The sequence below is a fragment of the Poeciliopsis prolifica genome, unplaced genomic scaffold, assembly GCF_027474105.1.
Source record: "Poeciliopsis prolifica strain line A6 unplaced genomic scaffold, Auburn_PproV2 SCAFFOLD001, whole genome shotgun sequence".
Taxonomy (NCBI): Eukaryota; Metazoa; Chordata; class Actinopteri; order Cyprinodontiformes; family Poeciliidae; genus Poeciliopsis; species Poeciliopsis prolifica.
Genome location: NW_026562376.1, coordinates 2,956,417 through 2,970,004, shown reverse-complemented (window position 1 = coordinate 2,970,004; position 13,588 = coordinate 2,956,417). Strand labels below are relative to the sequence as shown.

The 13,588-nt window shown below is 40.4% G+C and overlaps 2 protein-coding genes and 2 non-coding genes across 4 annotated transcripts; 3 read left to right on the top strand and 1 right to left on the bottom strand.

Moving 5' to 3' along the window:
• Positions 1–31: 31 nt before the first annotated feature.
• On the bottom strand, positions 32–5,232 carry setd6 (SET domain containing 6, protein lysine methyltransferase). The gene is made up of 9 exons (XM_055052845.1): positions 5,011–5,232; positions 4,686–4,760; positions 3,899–4,043; positions 3,672–3,813; positions 3,214–3,408; positions 2,989–3,124; positions 2,538–2,718; positions 1,243–1,379; positions 32–502 (listed from the first exon to the last, which is right to left on the bottom strand). Exons 1-9 carry the CDS (start codon positions 5,035–5,037, stop codon positions 170–172), a joined length of 1,371 nt encoding a protein of 456 aa, XP_054908820.1. The 5' UTR covers positions 5,038–5,232; the 3' UTR covers positions 32–169.
• On the top strand, positions 1,969–2,040 carry trnap-agg (transfer RNA proline (anticodon AGG)). Its single transcript has one exon. It is a non-coding gene; the product is annotated as a tRNA-Pro (tRNA).
• An 87-nt stretch (positions 5,233–5,319) lies between the features above and the next one.
• Positions 5,320–5,391, top strand: trnap-ugg (transfer RNA proline (anticodon UGG)). Its single transcript has one exon. It is a non-coding gene; the product is annotated as a tRNA-Pro (tRNA).
• A 346-nt stretch (positions 5,392–5,737) lies between these two features.
• On the top strand, positions 5,738–13,548 carry bbs2 (Bardet-Biedl syndrome 2). The gene is made up of 18 exons (XM_055050964.1): positions 5,738–5,839; positions 6,289–6,422; positions 6,526–6,753; positions 6,853–6,978; positions 7,337–7,399; positions 7,750–7,827; positions 7,956–8,060; positions 8,850–8,936; positions 9,033–9,168; positions 9,311–9,450; positions 10,332–10,461; positions 10,552–10,723; positions 10,839–10,965; positions 11,059–11,178; positions 11,458–11,595; positions 11,879–11,991; positions 12,125–12,273; positions 12,884–13,548. The coding sequence occupies exons 2-18, from the start codon at positions 6,309–6,311 to the stop codon at positions 12,988–12,990; spliced, it is 2,133 nt and encodes a 710-aa protein (XP_054906939.1). The 5' UTR covers positions 5,738–5,839; positions 6,289–6,308; the 3' UTR covers positions 12,991–13,548.
• The last annotated feature ends 40 nt before the right edge of the window (positions 13,549–13,588 follow it).

The following is a 13,588-nucleotide window of genomic DNA, read 5'->3' as shown; positions in this document are numbered from 1 at the left end:
ACTCAAACCATAATAATTTTTTTAACAGTTATTTAATTAAAAATTGTGTTTTATCGACATTAGTGGAATATCTGTTACGTTTTGTGGATATTTATAATGGAAACGCAGCTGATGAAGCTGAGAAAAAGAACAGAAACCAGAGCAGATGTTTATAGTCCGTTTCCAGGAGTCAGGATGCGGTGAGCTCCAGCAGTCTGTGCAGGATGACTTTCTGACCGAAGCGGACCTGCAGCGCCCTCCACCTTCTGCTGCTCCGCCCTTTCAGATCCACTCTGTCCTCCATCAGCTTCCGGTCGCTCTCCAACTCTGCATCCCCGTACGACCCTAAAGTGAGCCGAGCTGCCTTGTGGAGCAGACGCTTCCATGACGGCTTTAAATCGGGCAGACCCTCGTTGGAGAAGGCCTGGGAGATTTTATCGTCATCGTCGTCGTCTTCGTCGTCGTCCTCCCATCCTGCGTTGTCTCTGAATTCTGAGAATTCCTCCTGCGACATGCACAGAAGCTGCAGCAACAAAACAGGAGCGGGACGTCAAACTCATTTTCATTTTTGGTCATTTCAAAATCACAAATGTGCCAGAATGCATCGATAAAACCCAGTAACAAACTGAAAATATTAATAAACAGCTGTGCCTCCATCTGATAAGTACTTCTTAAGATTAAGTAATATTGAACATGTTTTGAAACTGATCAGTCCCTCCAGGATTTTGTGACTTTTGTGCAATCACAATAATTGATTTAGGAACATTTGGAAAGACGTTTCGCTATATTTGTGCTTATGTATGACGGTAAATGAGACTTTTTGTTCGGTAACAGACTACTAATCGACATCAAATAAAGCTGAGGAAGCATTGCAGCAGAAGTAAGAACTACCGCCACCTGCAGGTGGGAGTTAGCATCACATAAACATGTTTTTGATCATTATGTTTAAAATTTGCAGTAAACTCATCGTTAAGCATGACATTGCAAAAAAAGTGTGTCAATCTGATAATTTTCTGTTTGTGAAATTTGGAAAAACTGGAGAGACTGATACAATTTGGCAGTGAAGAGATCAAATCTACCTTGATTTGATTGGTACAATAATATTTGAACACTTATTTAATCCCTCTAGAGTCTACAAGGCCACATAAAAAGCTACGGAGGGCCAGTTTGGCCCTCAGATTACGAGTTTGACACGTTTGGTCTGAATGTAAAGTTTTTATCTCGTGTTGGAGGGAAAGCAGCTGGGATGTTTTGCACTGTTACCTTGAGTGCAGAGTGTAGCTCGGAGTCTGTGAGGCAGCCCTGATTACTGAACACAAACGCTGCGTTCTCCTCCATCATCTGGGACAAAACCTTGAAGCGCTCATCAAAAAGCTGACGCTCCGGCTCAGACTCAATGTCTGCGAGGAGAGAAGAAGAAAAAGAGAAACTACTTAAAATAATAATGTCAGGCTAAATACTGTGTCAAATTCAATCAATTTATATTTAAACAAATAGGTTTTGAATAAATTTCTGTAACTTACATTACCAGTATTAGGTTAATATAGCTGCCTGGCTATTTCTTAAATCAAAGAATATCAAAGAATTATTATGCAGTGTACCTGCAAATAGAAGCGGCAAAAATATACAACTTAAACATATTTTTGAAATCTATTTTTTAGGATTTTGAATTGATTCAGAAATCCCACAAATCTATTTTTTTCTGCACCTCCATTATAAATCGCCTGAGAAATCTCCCGGATTTCCCGTTGCTTTTAGACAGAAGTTGCTCTCAGCTCTGCTGAATAAAAAGAACTCAAATTTCTCCTCACAACACCAAACCTTTAACCTTTCAACCTCTGGAAAATGCCTGAAAAGAAGCCATGTTTGCAGTTTGACAAATCCACCGCTAGAGGGCACTGCTGGACTCCTGAATCCTGACCTGCCACATCAGCAGACTGAACACCTTTACTTGGAAGAATACTCCAGATGTCAGCATCTGTCAGAGGAGGCTCGTTGGTCTAGGGGTATGATTCTCGCTTAGGGTGCGAGAGGTCCCGGGTTCAAATCCCGGACGAGCCCTTTTCATCACATGATCGAAAAGCAAATCGGTCATTTTACAAAGTAAATACTTCTTTTATTGACTGGAGGAAACAGACTTACATACTTTAATGCATTTTATTTAAGAATTAACTTTCTGGTCCTAATTCATAAAAAGCCTTTGTTTATTTAAAATGGTTGTCTTTATTCTGTCCTGATCTGCAACATTGCTTAGCAGAAAAACAGGCATGTCAGTAAAATACCTGCCTTTAAATTTGCAGCCAGGTCTTTTACAGATTTTACAAAATCAGCATTCAAAGCAAAAATTACCTCTTAACAGATGGCCATTCAGTTTCTGTTCAGTTCAGTTAACTCTTTTTGCAATTTGTGTCCAAAGAGACACTATTTTTCATACACACAAATAAGTAAAGTTGTTGTATATACTTTTACTTTAGCATCAAGCCAGTTTGAAATGTAATTTTTCTGGAAATCAAAGCATGAAGATTAAAATCTTATCTTTTTAAGGTTTCCAGCGTTACCTTGCGCTGCGGCTTGGTAGAGGCAGGCGATAGGAATGTCCGCCGTGTCGTTGCTGTTCTCAGGATACGGCTCCGTGAAACCATACATGTGCAGCAACTGCCAATTGGCCATCTGTCCGTACGTGTTAAAGACCTCCTCGCCTTTACGCAAGCGGCGCACAGAAACCATCTTCAGGCTGTCCTGAAAACAAGGATTCAGTTTTCCATTTTTCAAACTCAGAAATGTCCAAGTTTTTCTATAAATATCTGAGATTTGTCTGGGGGAAATGTATTCCATTTCATTTAGCCCTAGTACAAAGAGTTACATTTGAGTTGGATCACTTTTCCAGCAATATGCATTCACATATTGCATGAATGTGTGCATGATTGTCCCCCATGCACTAAGTGTTGATGAAAACAGTTTTAAATTAATGAGGTTTGTAAATGAGATAAAATCGAATCGCCTCCTTACCGGATTGAACTCCAGGTTAGCGTTGTGCTTCGATACGTGGTTCAGCATGTCTGCCATGGGAACCATCATAGGAGGGTTGGGGGCCCTCTGCTCTTCATCATCTTCATCATCGTCTTCCTCCTGCGGCTCCTGGAAGCTTCAGTCAAAGCAGAAATGAAACGGGCTCAGAAATACAAAGACAATGAATGTTAAAAAGGTGAAGATGTTGGGTCTGTGCGTGCTGACCTGTACGCCATGACGAAGGCCACCAGCTGGGTGTACAGCTCCAGGGTGTGTGTGTTGAGGTTCCACAGCTCCGGATGTCTCATTATGAAAGGCAGGACTATATCTGTGTACTCCCTCTGGATGTTGGATAAGTCTGTCTCCACCGCCTCTGGGACGCCTGTTCCCTTCAGCAGTTTGTCTCGTTCCTCTTTAGACCTGAGGAAATAATAAAGCTGTAACTGTGCTGAGCAAAATGTCCTGCACCTACTCTTGGGTTGCTAGATAACAGCACAGTGGCTGTCAAATAAGACTTAAAAATCAAAAGGTTTTTGAAACGGTTCATTTTCCAGACACCAAAAAGTGCTTAAAGCATTTTGCCTGTTTTTAGAAGCAGTTGAGACCCAAATGGAAGTATAAAAATTTGCAAAATGTGGATTTTGCATAGTAGGTCCCCTTTAAGGAGGGTAGGTGAAGCCTACCAGAACATGGGATGATCCAACGCTTTGAAGCCAGGCCACAGGGAGAGGTAAGGCCTCCAGTGGGAGCCAGGAGACGTGGACTCATAAAGCAGAGCCAGCAGCAGGGGAACCCAACCAGAAGAGCTCTCCAGGGACGACTTCTCTGTGGAAACAGAAACAAAAAACATTTGGGAGTTGATAGAATCTGGAAGTTTTGATGTTATAAAACTCAAATTCAGTAGAATCACCTTTCTTCAACAAAGCAGAAACCTTTGTTGTTTCCTGGTGTAGAAGAGCAGATCTGGGGATGGTGAACAAAATCTCTCCTTCCTCTATGTCTTCCTTCGCCAGCATCCCATAATCTGCCACTGTTCCCTCTGAGCTCAGGCACACCTGCAGACAAAAACCTGGGATCAATTTCACAGACACATCGGCAGGAGAACAGGATCTTAAAATGAGACACTTTAAAGTCTTTCATGAGACTGTCTTTAAAAAAACAAACAAAAAAAACAATGTCTTTAGTCAGAGGCTTTTTCACATTTTCTGTAATACAGTCTGCTACAGGAAAGCTTTCCTGCACACAACTATCACCATTTCTAATAATATCTATGAAGAATTATTTATAAATATGTTACAACATTTATTTTCCCTTTGGAATCAATTAAGTATTTTTAAAATGAATTGATGTTTTCTATTGGATTTAGGCGCAGAAACTGTGATGGCCGCCATGACAGAATTTATTTGGATCACTATTCTGCTGAGAGACCAAATAAATACACATCACTAGTTTTCTGAGAGATTCTACCTGATTTTTACTAAAAACATCCACTTATTTTATAGACTCAATGATTCCTAGGGCCTTGAAAGAGAAACAGGCCCACAGCATGACAGAGTTAAACTGAGATAATGTTCCACATATCCATCCTTTCGTTTTACAGCCGCTGCTGAAAACCTCTTCGTTCCAGTAAAATTGAGGAAACTGCATGTTTATCTGCATCCTGGCTGGATGTCAGAGTGCAGAGTGTAATAACAAACCTTTTCACTGAGGACCAAACCGACTCTGTCGGACCACTGGAGGAAATCCTGCAGGCGCTGTGAAGCATCAACCACCTGCATCAAACAAAATCAATCATGTTCCGATATCCCGCACTGTTTTTACGCTCTTAAACCCACGTGTCTACACCAACAGAAGCAGCCTCCCTCGTGGACTTCAAGACTTTATGACAACAAACATTTTAATGAACTCCATTAGTTAACAGTTAGCATAAAACTCAAGATGAGCGCTGCATTTTCATACAAAGCGAATCTGTTGATTCGTATCACATTTTATGTATGTGTTAAATCAGAACAATGTTACAACCTTGACTCGCTTCGCTTCAGTCGCCATAGTCAGACTCCAGGTCTGGTCGGATGCTAATGCTATTTAGCATGAGCTGGGATAAATTTTACCTGAGCGCGGACTTGTAGGCAGGCGTTTCAGGACAGGCTTTATTTGATCAAACCGAGATACAATAGTGACACATACAATAATTTTTGTTGAGTCATTTTCAAAGTAAGGTTTGATAGCACTTGCAGAGTGATAATGTCAAAACGAAAATCTGTGTGTAGCGTCAGGTGAGGCGTTGTGTGTGCTTTCAAATAGAGACATCATGGCGAGTCTCTTCCAGATGGCTCGTTGGTCTAGGGGTATGATTCTCGCTTTGGGTGCGAGAGGTCCCGGGTTCAAATCCCGGACGAGCCCTTGTTTTGGTTTTACTGTAAAAAGTTTTTTTATGCGCCTCAATAGCTTCAATCTGTGCAACAGACTGGCGACATGTCCAGGGTCTGTCTCTCTCCCGACACGAGAGATGGGTGTCTGTAGGATGCAGAGAAAATGGATGGAGTCTGATCTTTTTGCATTATCATCTTCGTAATTCCTTCAATAGTTGTTCCAAAAAATATTTTATTTTCTTTCTGTCTTTTTTCTCTCTTTCTTTTTCTTCTTACAAAATTAATTTTCTTTCTGAGAAAAGATTTTGAAATATTTTGTAATTTTATTTTTGTCATGTTTTATTTTGAAAAGAAACTACCGGAAGTTAGCCTGTAAACGTTACGCCGAACTATGTAGCTATTGGTTAGCCGACTTCAGTCCACCAAACCCCGACAGTTAACAGCTGAGAAGGGGCTCAGGGCAGCGATTACACAACCTGGTATGATTTTTTACAAGATTTTGTTGTTTTTTTTAGTATTATGTTCCTGGTATGAGTTTGGAAAAGAAAGAACTGACTTGACATGATTAGCCTACTTTTTAGTTTTATCGTCAAAATTTCTGAGTTTTATGTAATTTTTAAAATTCCCTTATTGCATTCTAATTATTTGACATCAGTAATCACATGTTAACCAGTGAAGGAACTGATTTTGTTGTAAAATCTGTGCTCTTGCACCGCAAATCGGAGAGAGATTAGCCAGATGAACAGCTTTAGCGTGCTAGTCGCTGTTGCTAGGCAACAGAAGTCGCCGCTGTCTGGCTGAGGTAAAGCCTGTAATTACATTAGAGACGCAAAAAAACCGCATTGCCAGCTGGTTACATACGCGCAGACACGCCCTACGTGCCAGTAGTTTGACAGTTATGTGTCAACATTAAGTTTCACTGTTTAAGGACAAGGAGGCCCCGTCACGATGGTCCCCATCTTCACACTGAAGCTGAACCACAAGATCAACCCCCGCATGGTGGCTGTTGGAAAGTTTGATGGAGTGCACCCATGTCTAACAGCAGCGACGCAAGCAGGCAAGGTGAGGGGAACATGAAGCATAACTGCTCAGCAAGTGTCAAAGTTGCTGAAGGAACATAAAAAAAAAGATTTTCATTTTAACCTCAACTGTTCTTCATTTACAGGTTTTCATCCACAACCCTCATGATCGCGTTCAGAGACCTGCGACCCATCGACTGAGCCAGAGCACCCAGGACTCTGACATCTCTCTTCTCAACATCAACCAGGCCGTGACATGTTTGACAGCAGGAACACTGGGACCAAACACCACAGGAGACACGCTTCTGGTGGGATCGCAGACCAATCTGTTGGCCTATGATGTTCACAACAATACAGATGTTTTTTACAGAGACGTAAGTGGAACAACTATCTTTTGGGTCACTGGATGTAGAGCAGACTTCTTTTTTTGTGATGTTTGTTTATAGTTTTTTAATTGTTTTGTGTTGTTCCAGGTTACAGATGGAGCTAATGCCATTGTTTTGGGAAAACTGGGAGACAGCTCCTCTCCTCTTGCCATCATCGGAGGGAATTGTGCTTTGCAAGGTTTTGACTATGAAGGGAACGACCACTTTTGGACAGTAAGATTTGATTCGGAAATTTTTTTTTTTTTTTTTTTTGCCTGATGTTATGTACATGAATTATTGTCATTTTCGCCCTGAAAATATCTAAATTTCCACTTAACTTTGTATTTTGGTCCATCTGATTATGTAATTTAACAGTCACTCAGTACTTTTAGACTTTGAAAACAACAATATTATATCACATGTGAATACTTGAGGCACAGCTCTGTTAAAACTATAGTATAAATGCCATGTCACACATTTCTTTTGTTGCCTTAATGTATTGTTTATTTGCCTGAACAAGTTCATAAAATGTGCTAATAGCTTACTCCTCAATATTTCTTTTGGTCGTAACTATGACTTCCCCTTTTCTCAGGTAACTGGTGATAACGTCAGGTCTTTGGTGCTTTTTGACTTCACTGGAGATGGAAAAAATGAGGTAAGTCTGAGATTTGAAACAATAATAATATCATTAGAATTAGAACAAAATCTGAATGATGAATACTCAAAGAGTTTACAATCCCTGATCAAACTTAGCAATCTGAAGTGATTTGGATTTGTATGTTAAAATTGTTCAAAAAGGACCATGCTCAGTTAAGTATTAGACTTTTATTTTGAAGAGCTGCAGGCCCTGGTTAAAAATGTTAAGGAAGTGCTGTTTCAAAATTAACTTCAAAAATACTTTATTGATCCCAAAAAGAAATTAAATGTTGTAGTAACTCTTATGAATTCATATTCTTCAAAAGGTTCTTTCATACCAAACAATAATAGTTTTTTCTTATTTGACAGCTTCTTGTTGGTTCTGAGGACTTTGACATCAGGGTTTTCAAAGAGGATCAGCTCATCTCAGAACTGAATGAAAATGAGGTAAATAAACATGTTGTGTTGTCGTTGTTTTGAATGATAAAGTTAAGAAAAGCATTATTGGTTTTGTGAAATACCTAAATAATCTTCCATGCCAGTTCAGAATATTTGGGTTTTTCTTGTCTTCACAGACAGTGACGTCGTTGTGTCACATGCATGGCAGCAGGTTCGGCTACGCTCTGGCTAATGGCACAGTTGGAGTGTATGACCGCGCAGCCCGCTACTGGAGGATTAAGGTGTATAGGAATTCACAGAAATCTGAAATCTGTTGTTTTATCTGCAACACCAATCCTAAAACTGCCATTTTTACGGGTTGAAATTGGCACCTACCACCGGCCAAATGCAGGTATGAAGGGGCGTGTGAATTTGTGGCAGCTCGGAGATTTGAACAGAAAACAACTGAATACTCCTCAGTTTGTTTTTTGAACCCCTGGATAGGAGTGGACAAAAACCTGCTGACGATGACTACAATTAGTTTTAGCTGTCAAGTTTAGAATATAACATGCCAAATTTTAAAGCTAAACAAAATATTAAAGAAAAAGGGTTGCTGCTTATTGTCAACACTAAGACAACGAGATAACAAGCTCCAAAAGCTCCAAAGTTACATGTAAACTGGGCTTCAGTAAGAAAAACACTGGAACAGCACAGGAATTGATAATGAACACGCTTTGGGATGTTTGTAATGAGAAGAATAATTATGAATTGAAATAGAAAATCTAAAAAATAAGGAAAAAAACAGTTAGGAATCAGTTAAAATTAATACAATCTAAATGTTAAAGCATGTCTAGAGACACATCTTCACTAAATACTGGAGTTGAAGTCAGAATGTGGAAATACTCAACATAGGAAATGACTTAACTTCTGTTACAACTTTGTCTATCTGCTAGATAAACCTGTCAAGCTTTGCTGTTAGTAATTACTTCAAAGTATTTTACTACACCTCTGCTAAGGTGCTCAAGCTTTTTAATTTGCACTCCTGTTTGTATATTATTACTAATTAATTACACACTGATCTTCCCCCTCAGTCTAAGAACCATGCAATGAGCATCCATGCCTTTGACTTGAATGCTGATGGAGTTGTGGAACTCATCACTGGCTGGTCCAATGGAAAGGTCCGTGGCCGTTCTGCAGGAATGCCATAAATTCCAGCTTTTGTTTCCTGGGCTTAGCTATTTGGAGCCTCTGCTGACGTCCAGCTCTTGTTTTAGATCGATGCGCGAAGCGACCGAACAGGTGAGGTCATCTTTAAGGACAATTTCTCCTCATCTGTAGCCGGAGTGGTGGAGGGAGACTACAGGTTAGATGGGCAGGTACAACTCATCTGCACCTCCATAGAAGGAGAAGGTGAGTCCAGTCTGTGTCAGTTTTTGCTCAAAGCCTTCTTGCTAAATTTTAAATATTGTTACTCCTAAATGCTTTTTTTTTTTTTTAACTTGATTTGTCACTCTTTGAAATAATGAGATCTGGCCATGTTTGTATTTTCTAGTGCGTGGCTACCTGCCTGCCAGTAAGGACTTGAAAGGGAATCTGATGGACTCCAACGCTGAGCAGGATCGCATTCGGGAGCTCAGCCAGCGCAGGCAGAACCTGCTGCTGGAGCTGCGTAACTATGAAGAAAATGCCAAGGTATTCATGGTTCTTTTTCATTTACAAACCATTTTTAACTTCTAACAGTGACTCTGATACATGCTCAGATTGACAGTAGATTTTCTCATTTTGTTACACAACAAAATAATTTGTGCAAAATTCATAATTTAGGACAAATTCTGAATATGTGCAAAATTCATAATTCACAAGAAAACTACACAGCCGGTTTTTGGCAATAAGTTTTTTTTTTCTTTGGTGTCTGTAAAATAAAATCTTTCAAAAATCTCTAGAATGTAACGTCACAAACAAGCAAACACTGCCCTTACCTAGCAAACGCAGCAAAGCCCTGCTTGTTTGGGCAGCTGATTTTCTCACTGTATGCGTTGTACAATGGCTGGTGGAAAAGACAAGTGTTTTTGTTGTTGGTTTACCAACCAGAATCCACTTGCTGCATTCCCGTTGGTTGTGCAGGAGGCTCCGCTTCTGCTTTTCAAAAATGCACAGTAGCATTATTGTGCTTTAATTTGAACAATTTTCATGTGTGAGTGAAGACTTTGAGTTGGGGGGCACAACGAGCGGCAGATCATTTGGATTTAAAGTGAGAAGACGCCCTAAAACAGAATTCAAAATAGGCAGACCTGAGCAGATTTCATTGTCTGAAGATGGTTTTGTGCAATGAACATGTTTTGTCGAGGCTGCACATGGATCCTAACTTGTTCAAGAAAGCATTTTTTTCTACATCACGCCGTCTGGTCTAATGTGTTTTCAGTGTTTGTAAATGTTTAAGAAGAGCTGTACTATTTATTTTATTGTACTATTTTCTGGACAATGACAATAAATCCAATCTAATGATGATTTACACTAGAATCATGCTTTTTTAAGATCTTTATGCTCACCTTCTTCCACACCTTGTGTTTCAGGGCGTGCCACAGACAAACAGTGGGATGGGGGTAATACCAGCCAACACTCAGCTGCAGACAACGCTGTCTGTCAGAGCTGCTACGGAGGCCCAGAAGGCTCATGTAGAGCTTAGCATCTCAACTCCAAATGGTTGCTCCTTCTCACACTCCATGTATGTTAAGCATCTGTGTTCTCTGCAAATCTGCTGAAATTACTGTCTGTGTGGCGCTTTCTCTCCAGAAACAATCATCCGTGCGGTTCTCATCTTTGCTGAGGGAATATTTGAGGGCGAGAGTCACGTTGTCCATCCAAGTGTCCAGAACCTGTCGGGCTGTGTCCGAGTCCCCATCATCCCCCCTAAAGACATACCAGTGGATCTGCACATCAAGGCCTTTGTTGGAGGGAGGACCAGGTGGGACATGTAAAACAGCCTGAGTTAAACTCTCCATAATGTCAAGAAAATGCTGGAAATCTCAGTCATTTAATGATTCATTGTAACATTTTGCTTTCTGAAATCCCCTCTGCAGCACTCAGTTCCACGTGTTTGAAATCACTCGGCAGCTGCCGCGTTTCTCCATGTATGAGATCACAGAGGACTCGCCTGCCGCTCCTGCTGGAACAGTTTCCTTCAGCATCAACGAGCGACCGCAGAGGGTGGGAGAGAGGATGAAATATAGAACCGTTCTGATTGGGTTCATATGAAACCTGTTCCTTTCTCTTCCTGTTCATGTTTTGGTGTGAATGTAGGTGGTAATGTGGCTCAATCAGAACTTCCTGCTTCCAGAGGTGGTCGAGAGTCCAAATGTTACATTTAATTCCCTCCGTGGAGGAGGACTCATGTCTTTTCATATGGCCAGTAACGGACAGGTAAACAATAAACACTAACCTACTTTTTTAATTAGAAAAAATATCAAAAAGACTGGGGAAGGAATGGTTACTTCGACATCCCCAGTCTACACTAAGTGCTAAACAACTAGTAGCTCAGTATTCCAACATCCACAAACAACAATTTTACTGAATCTACATATTATTACTAAAATTACTAAGACCTATTTTAGGAATGTGACACTATTTAGGTTCATTTAATCCACTATTAACTTCCACCTAATTGAGATTTTCCTGATTTTTTTTTTTTTTTTTCTTGAGATCACCCTGAGGACCGATGATATTGATCTTGCGGGCGATCTGGTTCAGTCCCTCGCCTCTTTCCTGGCGATGGAGGACCTGTCGGTGGAAGCAGATTTCCCATCATACTTTGAGGAGCTTCGTACAACGCTCACTGAGGTTCTCACTGAAACTGAGATGGTTTTTTTGAAACATTTTTAGATACAAAAAATCCTAATTCTTTCTAAAAGGCTCAGCTGTTTCTAGTGTCAGCCGCCTATGATGTAAAGTAGAGCCAGACATGACAAATCTCCAAGAGGATTCTGCTGCAGTATTGTTTGGTTTTAATTTTAAAAGTATTTTTTATGTTAGTTCTAGTTTTACTTGTTTACCAGCTGTTTTTGAAACAAATTAAACAAGACAGTGAGATGTTAATGCTGAATGGTGGATGTTTGTGTCACAGGTGGACGAGTTTCACTCTGTGCATCAGAAGTTAACTGCTGACATGGCCGACCACTCCAACCACATCAGACACATGTTGGTCCAGGCAGAGGACGCTCGCCTCATGGCTGACATGTGAGCCACCAAACCCCAAACTTTGTATAAACTTGGCTAAAACCGTTCATCTTAATATTAGAAGTGCTCATTTCTGTCTGAAATAATCAGCAAACATAACCTTCAGCAAACACTGTTGTGCTTTTGTCTGTAGGAAAACAATGAAGAAGCGTTACAGGGAGCTGTTTGATCTGAACAGGGATCTGATCAATGAATACACCATCCGCTCTAACAATCACAACGCCCTTCTGGCTCGCCTCAAGTCAGTCAACCAGGCTATCCAACGGGCCGGCCGACTCCGAGGTATGCTGGGCTGCAACATGAGAAATATAGACCCTTAACTTCTTCACGTCTTATCACATTAGAACCACAAACTTCTATTTGTTCAAGTTTTGTGTGATGATTAGTTCAACACAAAGTTGTGCAAAAGTGGAAAGAAATTTGTCTATAGTTTCAACATTTTTTGTAGTTAAAAATCTGAAGATTTGTGTTTAAATTTTTTTTGACTCTTGTGATTTGGTATTTGAAATCTGATTTTGAGAAAGGGAAGACATGTGGCAAAGGTCATCAAACTAAGCCTCTGAATGCAGTGTTTTTATTGATTTACATTTTATTTTAGGGTATAAAATTATAACTCCTCGCTTTTCAGGCTAAATATGTTGGGAGCTCTAAATTGCTTCCTTCTTATTTCACAGTTTTGCACTAACATTGTGTTGGTTTCTCATATAAAATCTCAATAAAATGAAGCTTGGTGTTTTGGAAACATGATAGAAAAAAAGTGAAAATCTTTTCCAGACAACCTGGTTTGGATTACATTAGCTAGTATGTTAACAGACACAGTTTGGATAATAATCTGCTTACAGTTGTCACATTTTTTAAATATATTTTTGAAACTCTTCTTGTTCCTGCCCAGTGGGTAAACCCAAGAACCAGGTGATCGCCGCCTGCCGAGACGCCATCAAGAGCAACAACATCAACGCGCTCTTCAGGATCATGAGGGCCGGCACGGCTTCTTCTTGAGGACAGAGTGCAGGAATCAGCCAGCTAGCTGGATGTTGATGAGTGCTAGAAAGGAAAGGAAAACACATAACATGTGCAAAAGATTGTAGGCGTTTGGGACAAACATTCACTCAGCCTTAAATGTAACGAGGCAGCACCTCGGGGGAACAGAGAACAAACTTAGAGCTGCAGTTTAGCTGTGTGGCTGGTTAGAAAGCCCTGATGTAGTTCAGCATAGCTTTCCACAGTCTAACCGGGCTCACAGTTCTGTCTTTTAGCGCCGTTTTAGGTGATGGTGCACAAAACATTGAAGCTTCGTGACAGAGCCATCAGAACGTTTTCACCAAACGACTATGCTGGATGTGGTCTCTGTTCATTGGGTCCAGCTGCAGTGAGGCGCGCAGCTGTTGGGTCGGAGCGGGTAGCTCTCCCAGTCATTGTCTTTTTTTTTTTAGCCAAAGGAAATTGTGTGATGTTTCTATTGGAAAGAGTGTGATCGTGTGTATATCTTGTTTACCTTTTGTAGATTGTTTTTGTGATTGCTGCAGCGTTCTTATTAAAATGTATTAATGTTTCAGATGTTTTTGTCATTTAGAATAATAATTTTAATTATTCTAAA

Bases quoted from the DNA above. Each gene is read 5' to 3' on its own strand.
- setd6 (XM_055052845.1), bottom strand. From the start codon at position 5,037: ATGGCGACTGAAGCGAAGCGAGTCAAG. The intron at 4,044-4,685 runs GTTTGTTATTAC...TTTTGTCTGCAG, and splicing joins GTTTGGTCCTCAGTGAAAAG to GTGTGCCTGAGCTCAGAGGG. The intron at 503-1,242 runs GTAACAGTGCAA...TTGTTGCTGCAG, and splicing joins AGCTACACTCTGCACTCAAG to CTTCTGTGCATGTCGCAGGA.
- bbs2 (XM_055050964.1), top strand. From the start codon at position 6,309: ATGGTCCCCATCTTCACACTGAAGCTGAACCACAAGATCAACCCCCGC. The intron at 8,061-8,849 runs GTGTATAGGAAT...CTTCCCCCTCAG, and splicing joins CCCGCTACTGGAGGATTAAG to TCTAAGAACCATGCAATGAG. The intron at 12,274-12,883 runs GTATGCTGGGCT...GTTCCTGCCCAG, and splicing joins ACGGGCCGGCCGACTCCGAG to TGGGTAAACCCAAGAACCAG.